Raw genomic sequence first — 12734 nt, 5'->3', positions numbered from 1 at the left:
GATCTTTTAATTACATAAGTTAGTTTCATACTTGACTAAAGGGTGATTTCCATATCATATTGCTCAAAGAGCTGCTGAGATGTGGAGTGTATATTGTAATAATGCAATAATACTTGTCACTAAGTATCTGTTTGGAAGCATAATTATATTTTACCTTGTATTCCGCCCAGAAACTGGGGGATATTTTGTTGTTCAAAAGTTTTTGGCTCAATTTTGCAGCTAGCCAAGTCAGGTGGATTTTGTCATGTCAAGTAGATACTGGAGCATAAAGGAGAACATGACCTTAAAAGTAGATGGAGATGAGTCACAGCCACCACATTCAGACTGGAAGCATAGTGTAGGTCTCCTTAAGGTTTTTGACTTAGCCTGTTGTATACCCAAGGGATCATTAAGAAAATGTGTGTTTGCACACGTCCATTACCCACCAAACATCCACAGGTCAGACCTGGGGTTTAGGTACCTATGCATCTTTGGTAGCAGTCACATAAAAAAGTCAATGGTAGGTTGTATTTCCTTACCTATAAAGACAAAAGGATAACAAAGGAGGACACAATTTAAAATTAGTAAGAGACAGCAGTTTTTCAAGTGTGCGCGGTAAGTGGAGTGGAAAACGTTCCTACCCTCTTTCGCTGAATTCCAGTGTTAGAGTTCTGCATTTCTACTTTTTTGCCTATCCGGCAAGTCTTTTGTAGAGCTCCAGTGATTACCCTGGCCAGCTAATTCTGTTCTGAAATTGTAACACGTTATACCACTTCTGTATAACAGGAAAGAGAACTTCCTCTTTAAAGCTACGTATTACTAAGCAAGGAGGATTTCTGATGGGCGGAGTTTTCCCTTGAGCAGGCTAGATAAAGGCTTGCAGGATTTACAGACCTCTCAGACTGCAATCAGCATGAACTGCAGCCTGCCAGACAGAGTGCTGCTCAGCTACGTGATGGATGAACAGCAGGACAGGTTGTGCCTTCAGTCTCTTTGGGACTTTATCACAGCAAAAGGGCCATTGATCAAGTCACCTTTTTTTCCAGTACTGTTTTCTTTTACAGCATACCTGGCTTTCTGTCTTCCATATATTGCACTGGACTTTTTAAGCACTAGACTAGCAAACTTGAGAAAATACAAAATCCAGCCGCAGAACTATCCAACTCTTGGAATGATGGTGTCTTGCATTATTCAAAGTGCGTATCACCATGTTGTTTTGATCTTCCCGGTGACCTTTCTCCACTGGTACTGGAAACCAATGAATCTACCAGTGATAGCTCCAGAGCTGCCTAAGGTCCTGCTGGAAGTTGGAGTTTGCCTGCTTCTGTTTGATTTTGAGTATTTCCTGTGGCATTTGCTTCACCACAAGGTGCCTTGGCTTTACAAGACCTTCCACAAGGTGCATCACAAGCATGTGTCAACGTTTGCTCTTACTACACAGTATTCAAGTGTGTGGGAATTACTGTCACTGGGATTTTTTGCTGCTATCAACCCAGTGCTCCTTGGATGCCATCCTTTGACAGAAATGGCTTTCTTCCTTGTAAACATTTGGTTGTCTGTGGAGGACCATTCAGGATACGACCTTCCATGGTCAACTCACCGACTGGTGCCTTTTGGTTTGTACGGAGGAGCACCACATCATGATCTCCATCATCTGAAATTCAAATCAAACTATGCTCCTTACTTCACCCACTGGGACAAACTCTTTGGGACATTCACAGAGTCGCATTCTAATTAAGGATATTTACCTGTGGATGAACTCTTATTTTTTTATAGATTAAACTGGGACATTAATTTTTCAAAGACATACAGAAAATTGAGTATTTTAAGCTGCCTATAAAAGCAATAGCTATTTATCACAAATCCTCTTAATATATGTGTATTTGTATGTATACTTGGAACTGCCTATGTTAAATGACTGCAAATGGGAGGGTAAATATCTGTTACTTAAATTTGTTTGAGTCAAGGGTGTAAGGGAAGCATTAAGAGACATTCTCCCTTCTTTAGCTCTTTCCAGCTTTCATAAAGCATGTATTGTATTACTGTATGATGTTTTATACATACACCAGAACAATTATCCTACTGTTGTAGGATGATTTATGATGTAAAGAGAAAAGGTACACAATGGATTTTGTGGAGTTTAATCTGCCAGAGCATATCATTGCATAATGATGTTGTAAAGCATTGCTGCCAAACAAAGCTAGTTGGCTAACTGTGCAATAATTTTGATATTTATATTTTAAATCTTGATGTATTGTCATTTTTTAATAGAAAATAAATATGGTAATTCTCTTAAAGTTATATCCTGTTTCATTTTATTCACTCCTCTGTTCATACTAGGAACGGGCATGATTCTTTTGAATAGATGTCATTTATTTGTTTCAGATTTTTCTTATTAGAATATTGTCAAGTTATTTCAAAAGGGAGCCATTTACTTTTTTCTCCAGAATCATGTGTTATTTTAAAAGAGTTTTCAATTTTGTAGAAACAGAATACTGAAGAATGCAGTTTAAAACGCCACAGTGAAATTTTATTATTACATTTGTGAGAAGCTTGAATAATTTTCCCTAAATTTATGGTGTGAGAGCAGAACATTAAGCAGCCCTCTAATAAAAGGGAGCATTGGTCCTTCACAACCACATCAATTAATTGTTGCTTGCATGCAAAAGCCTGGCAAGGAATACAAACAGGATTTCTAGAAAATAGAGGATTCTTTCAAGCACATTTCAGAGGAATAGAATCAAACCTTTTAGGATTCTAAACCATAGAACAAAATGGCTACATGTTGCTGGAAGAACAATTATGTATAAAACGTTGCTATGTAGTCCCACAGAAGTTACACTGAAAAAAGTAAGCAAGAAGAGATAAGCAGGTCTTCCATGTCTCGTTCAGCAGAGATCCATATGGACTTCTTGTGTCCACTACATAATGTTTTAATGCTTATAATCTTATATCCTGTATTACTAATAAATTTCTCAGGATAGGGATGGGGACAGAGAAAGTGCAAATAACGTAGAGAGTGAGTAATGAACACTTACGCATCATCCTCCAGAAATGTCTTTGTCATTATGTTATGCCTAGAGGGTTGTATGACCTTACAGAGGCTGTTTGTATAGGAGAAGAGAGACCCCTTAGTACTTCCAACAATGTGAACTTATAAAGGGAACAGCACTTTTGGGCACTGCATCTTTTTGATAATAGGAAATCATTTTCATAAACATCTTCATAAACAACATGAAATGCTGCAATCTTACTACTTAACTACTCCCTCTGCTCTCTAGGTATCACAGAAGAGCAACTCTTCTTTTCAGTGGTGAGAACATGATGTAGAATTTGCATCCTGAGAGCAAAAACTGAGGCTTAAAAGAATACAAAACTGGAATTTTTGCCATGCATTTATTCAGCCGAAAGAAAGAATTCCCAATCTTTCTGATGATTATAATCTTAAGTACTTTGATGTGTGCTACAAAAAGAAGCAAGTATTCTTTTTTTCTGCCAAATGCAGGAGGCAAAATATAGTCTCTGATTTCTTTGAGCTGTTCAGTCATTTTGAGGTGTCCCAAAGTTCCCCTCTTGGTTCTAGAAATCCCGCTTAATTCAGCTTGGCAAATACTGAGTATCTGGTGGGGGTGCTCTGTGGTTTCAATGGATTATACCTTATACTATAACTATATATTGTAACTATACACTATAACAGTCTGTTGCATGTACTGTTGGCTCCCTAAACAAGAAAGGTTAAAGCTAACTGGTACTTGAGTATGTCTCCATAGGAAGCCTATGAATAAATCCCACAAAGGATTATTCTGCTTTTTTGCGTGAAGCTTAAGAGTTGATATAAGAAATACTTGACTACTGGAGAAAGAGTGCTGTCAGCTGCAGGCAAAACTATGCTTGTTTTTGTCAAGTCAAGTGAGGTAGTCTCATTTGGCATTGAGAGCGTAGCATAACAGCAATGAGTATGATCAAAATGACAGTGAAAAGCGGCAATGTACAACATGATGATCCTGCCTTTTCCTCTCTCCCTCACATCCTCAACATGTGCATGACTTTAGACACACATCAAGAATGCATTTCCTCAAATATGGAATTTCCACAGGTTGTATCTATACTGGACTTCCTGCCAATCAGATCTGGAATCTGAGTTTAAAGTCTTGTTATTGCATGAACATGGAATACTAAACAAAGAAAACAACACACAAAACAAAAGAAAAAAATTGTCATGTGAAACTAGTCATGACTAGTACATGTCCAGAATGGCTTATTTGAATTCCATGCTAGAAATATCTGTACTTCATCATCATGACATAATCCTAGCACAACTTGTTCCTATTTCTTCAATGCTTTGAAGGTAACTCAGGCTCTAAACCATGAGGGATTGAAATTATGTGCATATTATGTGTGCTTTGAAATACTTTCTGTAACAGTGTACTATAACAAAACTTTAAATGTATGTATGAGAAAAGCTCATGAGCAGAAGACCCAGACAAACATTTAACTTCAGGCCTTCACAATTTAATGAAAAGCAAAATATAGACAAAAACATATACTGAAGATAAAGCAAATAGAAGTTGTTTTTTTTCCTGTTTTCATTGAAAGTTCAGCATATACTGTACTACTGAGCGTGAGAGCACAGTGAGTTCTGTGTATTGATGGTGCTGAGATTTTAAAACAGGATTTTACAGCTGTTACTTCCTATATTTGTATTTCCCCATAGTCTTTACCACAAGTCTTTACCAGACAAATGGAATGGCATGACACTCTATTGTAAGGGTTTATGTCAGAAACCCAAACCCAACTTTCTCTCTTCTGTTCTAAAATTCTCCTGTCTTCCTTCCTCATTATAATGTGACATGATGCGCGACATAGACTTCCTATCCAATCTGCCGAAAGCTAATCTGTTGTGATTTGTGTGTAAATAGAGGATGTTTGCACCGATCCTTGAAGCTATGAAATGAGTTTTTTGATGCTGCTATTGTCCACTTTATATCTTTAAAAATCCTAATGTAATGAAGGTCAAAGAGTAAGATTTTATGCATTTCTCTTTGTATCTTAGTTTTTAGGCACATGGTTAAATATTGAAGTCTTTTTCTGATCTTACAAACTGCAGGAGTTCCCAAATTCTCACTGGCAATTTAGCCCAATACTTCTATTGAAATTTAGACTGAGTCTTTCAAATGATACCAAGTTTGGCAACTTTGAGGTACAACACTTCAAATGGAGAGGTTTTTGCTTAGTGGGCGTGTTCTCAGCACTGCTGGAAAGTGTGCTCTTCAGGTGCTTTGAAGAGAGTCTGAGACATTTAGAGCCATGTATGAGTTTGGAAAAGACTTTGTCCTTATTCATGTTGATCAAATGCAAGTGCTTTACAGGGGAAAAAAACAATATAGTCTACAGTTATGATTTTTTATGATTTGAAAAATAATCTACGTCATTAATGTATTTAGTGACTCAATCTGGATTGAGTCTGGATTAAATGAAAAAATAAGTATCTCTCTGGGCTATCAGACTATGCCACCTCTAACGCCGTTTTGAAACCATGTGTAAAGACAGAACACTTGATTATCATCCATTGCCCCTCAACGGTATTGGAAGGAGTAACTCTTTGATGTGGCTTTATCTTAGTGGACTCAGCAGTCACTTCAGCAGTTGTACTTACTCTTGTGATAAGACAAGGGGTAATGGTTTTAAACTAAAAGAGGGCAGATTTAGACTAGATATAAGAAAGAAATTTTTCACAATGAGGGTGGTGAAACGCTGGCACAGGTTGCCCAGAGAAGTGGTAGATGCCCCATCCCTGGAAACATCCTGGGTCAGGTTGGATGGGGCTCTGAGCAACCTGATGTAGTTGAAGATGTCCCTGCTCATTGCAGGGAGGTTGGACTAGATGGCCTTTAAAGGTCCCTTCCAACCCAAACTATTCTATGATTCTATGATTCTATGTTTCTGTGATTCTATGATTCTTGCTTTCATGCACAAGTATTAAGCTTCCACTCTTACTTCCATGCATCCATGCAATCCTTTTTGAATCAGCTATGATTCTGTTTCTGAAAAAATCGGTCATCCTCGACTCTCAAAATACAAAACCCTCGTGGATTGATTCCCGGATTACTTTGGTTGAGAGACTAATCAGTGTGAGCCTACTATCACATTTACATGTAAACTGCATTTAAGACCCTGGGTTTGTGTGCTGGGCTTGGCTGATGTGCCAGTTTGCTCAAATATTTAGGCTGGTGCTGCATTGCTCAGTACAATCCAACCTGAAAGGTCTTTGTAGCACAGTCTGGAGTTGTGTTTGCAGTATGTTTTTCTCATAAAAACAACTGCCAAACAATTGTTTTCCAGAACTTAAATGTGTTTCAGATTTATGGAAATTTGAAGTGGCGTAGGACACACAAAAAACCCCACACCTCCCAAAACGAACCAACAAACGCATTCCAGAATTTAAAGGGAACAAAATTAATGCAGAGAGGCCTTTAGCTGTGGGAAACAATGCTGAGTTTTTTTAATCATTCTTTTCAGACTTTCTTCTTTTTGAAAAGGTTTGAAAAGCTTACTAATCACCTTGTGCCGCAGACTGCAATGAGTGCCATGATCAAGGCTGTAGGTGTGGACAGGGGAGGGGTAGAAAGGAGAAGGGGAAAGGAACCCGATGTGTCTGCAGGCACTTCCATCGCTGTCCCTCGGTGCAGCACGCACTGCCTGTCAGGTGCGGTTGGAGTGCTGCTCTGATAGATCCTTCCCGCTGCGGCACAGATGCTTTCAGCCCTCAGGTTCTTATTGCTGGAGCATTACGGGCTCCACATCTGCATGCATCTTGTCCTTTCTGTTATCTAGTTCTTTCTGGTAGTCCCCACAGCAGCAAAACACAGCGACCTCCAAGAGGGAACTCCGCCTTTGGTCAGCATAAACGCAAACATACTTTTGTGTCATCAAGTATAAGATTAAGTTAAAAAAAATCTCCAGGCACATGCACTGGAGTGCCTCTTCTATGCTCAGTTTTGAGATAACACGTTTTACGTGTGGGAAACCAAAAAGCTAACAAACCAAGCTGGATGGTTAGTAGGCCAGGCAGGCAGAAACATGATTACTCTGGTTTCAGTCTGTTGAGAGAAACTGCATACTATAGATACGTGATTTGGAGGGATATGGAAGAATGTGTTACTTATACTTCCAGGGAGTGTTTAGATGACAGGTACTTTTATTTGTCCTCAGAACTAAGCAGCAAACAATTCAGGGGATTAAGTAGCCCAAAGTCTAGGATAAGCTATAGAAAATCTGTTTTTAAGGTGAGGAAGATGTGCCTGCTTTATCAAAAGGATATGAAAAAGCACTGCTAGAAATTATATTGATGTAAGGCTGTTTACACACCTTTGCAGACATTCACAGGAGCTGTGGAAGATTACACCCCTAAGAAAGAACACGCTTGGGTAGTTACAAAACCCCTTTAAGTGATTTGTTTACAAAACTTCCAGAGCTGGTGTAGATATTTGACACAATGGAATTTCTCAAGTTATCCAGAAAAATGATCATGGGTGCTAAAGGTGGAATGATTTAACACTGTGTGAGCATGGTCCTCTGATGCAGCATACAAAACCTGCAAGCTCAGAGGTGGCCTAGTCAGTTGATCTTCCAGAAAGAGCAAATGCCTAGCAGCTGCCATCCCCCTTTTTTTGTGTGCTAGTGATCATCTCCACTGGTATTCCCTTTTCCTGGTCACCCCAAAATACTTCCCTTGAGCAGCTGCTGACAGCCTCCTCTCCTCCCCTAAGAAAACTGGATGAGTACTGCCAGCTGCTTTGCCAGGTTTGCAGCATTTTTCACTTAGGCAGGCAGGTAATCACTCCCTTGTGCCTGCATCAGTTGAAATACCTTGCACATGTCCTACTGCAAATGGAGGCTTATCCCTCCAATTATTCTCCTGCAAAACTACATCTGAGAAGGCAAGCACTTTCCTCTGTGCCTTTTCCTCTCCTCCTCAGCTCCATGCAGGCTGGCTTAGCATTTCAGGTGTTTTCTCTCTAGGACTTTTCCCCTGTGGAAGAGCTCCCTGTTACCTTCTCACCTGTGTCTCTACAGCCCACTTGAGCCCAGCTCAAATGAGCAGGAAAGAAGGCTTTCCCCTCCTGAATCCTAGTCCAGGGAGCTCTTGGTTTGGTTCACTACGCTCGCTGAAGTGACCTTAACTCATGCTGGACTTCTCTGCTGTGTAGTAAGTGTGTTTGTGTGGGTGGTGGGGTAGCTCAAATGCTCCCATGTGTGGTTTCTTCCCTAGATACAAAGCAAGTGCCAGGTCCTTTGATGAGGAAGCCAAGCAGACTGATGATGTGTGAGGGGAATGGTCTCTGGTGGGTCTGTGCCTGTTGGGTCAGCAGGGCCATGCTGATGTAGAGCTGCAGGATGCAGTGTTTGAGGGTGTCAGAGTTTCTTGACAGCAACAATTTCAGTGTGACCAGGCCCAATCCAAAGTTGGATCCTCAAGAAAGTGAGTAATGGTTTAGTAGCTCTGCTACTAATGGTGTGAGGAAAGCAAAAGAATACTTTATTATTTGTTCTGTGGGGTTGCTTGTTTCCAGCTAGTGTCTTTCCTCTGTTCCCACAGCTGTGGCTCATCCTGGATTCAGCAGTGCCTGACGCTTCTTGCGATTCGCCTGTGGGGAATTGCTTTTCCAGTTCATGACATCTCCATTTCGTATTACATAGCATGCATGTTTCCTAGGCCAGAAAGCTGAAGCAAAATCACTAGCTTGCAACTGGCTGGCAGACAATTAGCTTACGTAGCAATGCTCTTTTGCAACTACCGTGACTGATAGTTTACTATTTTATATGCTTTCTAGCACATCCCAATATTGTGCTTATAACTAAAACCCCCCTTCCACCACTGTTAAACCTAGACCCTAAGCGTTCTGTGTTCGTTTCTTTCTAGAAATTAATTGCATAGTTTAGCCCATATCCTATATGCATTTTTTTCAAATTTTTTTATCTCTTTTTGTGACTCAGATTTGTATCCTGCATAACTGAACCGTTTTTTAGAAGAAGGAATTTCATTTCCCTCCACGCTTGGCACAGCTAGCAGAAGAGCACGGTTTTTCTCTGAAAGCAATGGACAGATAACAAAAGAGCAGAGCACGTTATATGTGGAAAGGCACATGCAAGCAGCCATATCAGCGTAACAGGCTGATTCTCTGTTTTATTTCCTTTGCCTGTTGAGCTTCAGCTTACTGCTTCGCTGCTCTTCTCTCAGACCTCTTAATTGTAGGGTAATGGGATAAATTAGCACTCATGTACTAGCATCAGTAATGTTTCTAGAAGTTAACCATACTGATAGAGCCTAATAATTTGCAGTTAATGCTGTTCAAATACTATTATTTATAATACAATTTTGAAAGCCTGGCCAAACTCTAGATGCCAGGAGCTCTGCAAACACAGAGGAAAAAGCTATCTCCCAGGAGGCTAGTGGCATAGTAGGGACCTTCTGCTTTCAGGAATTACTTATAGCATCTACTTCTTGCTGCCAAACTTTCTTCTGAGACCTAAGCATTCCCTGAGGATCAGTTATGTTTCTATTCATTACAGCTGAAGAAAAGCAAAATGAAGAATAAAATCCATCAATATACACATTCTTCATCCACTGTGACCTGATGTATCTTTCCCACTAGGTCTGAGAGTAAGAAATAAGAACTGAACCTATAACTGTAGGAGGGTTTTAACTCAAAAAATATGATGATAGCAGTGGTAAGTAAATATTCACTCTTTCCCTCACGAACATTTTAGTGGAAAGGTTCAATTGTATACTTTACCCTGCTATGCCAGACAGCTTTCGTGGTACCTACACCTTCCTGGTGGCCACAGTGTATTTGTGAAGTAAGAGTGAAGAAATCTATAACATGTATTTTGTGAAATTTTGTATTCACTTCTTTGTTAGAAGAATGTAATCAAAACTTTCTCAATACAAACATCTAAATTTGTCGTGACAGTAGTTGGTCCTTTCAGATACAGAAACAATAGTTGGTCCTTTCAGATACATGAAAAGCTGATGGTGTGTATCTACCAAGCGCTAAGACCCAAACAATTAATGGGGCTTTATTTATTTCCCAGTGTTGTTATTAAAAATCTTGATTATTTAACGTAGATATAGCACATACTAAGCTTCTGGCTGCTGTGACAGGGAGAGGGGTTTAGAAGCTTGTTTTGCTTGTTGCAATACACGTGATCAAAGGTGTAAAATCCAGTGTTGTGTGAGGGTTTTCTAATAATTGTGGTGTTACAGCTGTGTACTCACACTACTTCTGCCTTTTAATGTAAAAAATCCTAACAGTAGCATAGAAAAACTTAATATAGGATCCAAAGCAAGGTTTGGACTCAAGCCACACAAAGGTAACTGGTGTTTAATCTAACTGCCTTTGCCAGTGGCTTCCAGGGAAGAACTGCATTTTCTTTCTGCTTGGGTGGGAATTCCAGGGTGAGATGATTAGAAATTGATGTGTGGCACTTCTGGTGATTGTCCAGCAATACGTGAGGTAACTCATGATAGTGCATATATATCCTCTTAAAAATAACAATAATTTGAATATATTTTTATATATAGATAAAGCCCCATTTCTTTATATACATATTTATGTGTATGTATATACACGGAAATGTGTGTGTGTGTGTCTATATATATATATGTACGTATAAAGTATATAAGGTGGTGTATAAGGTATGGTGTAAGAAAACTGGAGATGACAGCAAACCAGAGTCATGACTGGTGGTTTGGTAGAGGCAACCTTCTCCACAAAGGACTGTGAGGGAGCACTGATGGGGAGATGTGGGCATGCACGCTCAATTTCAAGAGCAACCTAAGGGTTTTCCCCCAAGTAAAGACATGCTGACCGAGAACAAGACAGCTGAAACATCTGTGGTGGTGACGGTGCCATTTTCCACTCAGTTTCAGAAGGAAACATCAGTTATGCAACTGCAGCATCTGTCATGCACTTCCAGTAATTTGTGGACTTGTTACACAACTCGGCAGAACTGGACAGAGCAGGAGCGGTCCTAAAGATATTAAGTGCTCTCACATTTTATGAGAACCATTAGCTGGGCAGAGGCGAGAGAGATTTACACCATTTACCCATTGACAGAGAGGCAGGGAGGAACTGACCCTGGTTCGCTCGGTGTGAAAGCAGTCTGCTGGGCCCTGCACAAATGTGCAGCTCCGGGTTAATTGCAGCCTGTACTGTCTGTTTGTTAGCTAAAGGCCAAACGAGACACAAGCGTGATATTGAAGGGAGGGGCAGTGAGCTCTGGGGACATGGGCGAGGACTGAGGATTTTGTGGGACAGTATAGAAAACCTGGAGGTAGCTGGATATACTGCTGCGTCAGGGAGGAGCTGGCAGAGGTTCTGTGGTTTTTGTGGTTGTAGTGTGTAACTCATAAAGACAATAATTCACAGGAAACATGGATTTACAACTCGCAAGCAGTTTTTTTGATTTGAACTATGCACCTCTTTTTTTCGTTGAAAAGGGTGAAGATAAATATGACAAAATCACGGAGCCAACTTGGATCCAAACTGAACAGTTCTGCAGAAAAGACCGGATGATGAGCTCAGCAGTGTCACACTTCTTCACCAGAAGGTGAACTCCAGAGCTGTACCGCTACCTGCAAAAAGGGAGAGCAGCTCTTGCAGGAGGTGCTGGTCAGTGCTGTAGGAGAGGGAACAGTGGCAGACAGACCGTGTGGAAAAGTGAGTGGTGGGAAGCATGGAGAGAATTCCAGGAGGTAGCTCATATGACAGACGTTCTGTGCATACTAAACACCTATTTGTGCTTATTTCTGGAAGTCTGTTTGATGTGTTATAGTACCAGGAGTCTTTTATGACAGGAATTTTCTTATCTTTGGCTATCATTGCAATAATGGCAGAGGACTGGCAGTTGGTAAAGTTGTGCTGCTGTGTTTCTTATTTTGGCTCTCACTGCATGCCAACCTATTTGAATTAGCTAACTCAAACAGTGTAATGCATAATAGATACAGTGCCCTATGTATTTACTGTTGGTCTTCAAAATGTCTGATGTAAGAATATGCTGCCTAAAAAGCTCAACCAGTGAGGCTTAATAACAAATATGGGGCTGATTTAAGAAAAGAGGAGGGGAAAAAAAAAAAAGGAGGCAAAAAAAAAAAAAAGACGACAAACTATGTCTAGGGATGCTCAACTTATGAAACCACACCAAGGGTGGAACAAGACAGAAACATGACCACGAAGATCATTGGTAGTTTGAGTGGCTAAAAACACTAGGAGAGTTGCAGTTTATCTGACATTCTCTGCAAAAGGTAGTTTCAACCTTGACTAAATAGACTTTGAAACTTGATTTTAAGACAAAGATTATGGAAGTCAATGAAGGAAGGACTTCTGTGAACTTCAGAGCCCACATTATTTTAGGACTGATAATTGTAGCCAATGAAGTTTCGCTATAGAATGACAGCACTTCTAAGTGAAGGCACAGAAATGTTGTGATTTAATTGCATGAACATGTATTTTTAATCATCCCTGTCCACCAAAAAATGTTTGCAGTATCATTATTGTAAATGTTTTTCCTAGGTCAATCACTTCTCTTTTAATTTATCTAGTTTAGATGAGTTTAAGACCCAAGATTGCATGATAGCAATGCAAACCATTATAAATTCTGGGAGTATAGACATTAATCATCAAATGAAGTAGACTTTTCTGAGAAGAAAAGTACTCCACATTAAGTGGAGATGAAATCACTATGAAGATTTT

The 12734-nt window shown here is 39.9% G+C and overlaps 1 protein-coding gene across 1 annotated transcript; it reads left to right on the top strand.

Annotated features, from left to right (window-relative positions):
• Positions 1 to 892: 892 nt before the first annotated feature.
• On the top strand, positions 893 to 1717 carry CH25H (cholesterol 25-hydroxylase; the record flags this gene model as incomplete). The annotated part of the gene is made up of 1 exon (XM_082002242.1): positions 893 to 1717. The coding sequence occupies one exon, from the start codon at positions 893 to 895 to the stop codon at positions 1715 to 1717; it is 825 nt and encodes a 274-aa protein (XP_081858368.1).
• Between the last annotated feature and the right edge of the window lie 11017 nt (positions 1718 to 12734).

This window comes from Phaethon aethereus, assembly GCF_964289735.1.
Source record: "Phaethon aethereus genome assembly, chromosome: 7".
In the NCBI taxonomy this organism is placed as follows: domain Eukaryota; kingdom Metazoa; phylum Chordata; class Aves; order Phaethontiformes; family Phaethontidae; genus Phaethon; species Phaethon aethereus.
This window is presented reverse-complemented; position numbering and strand designations above follow the sequence as displayed.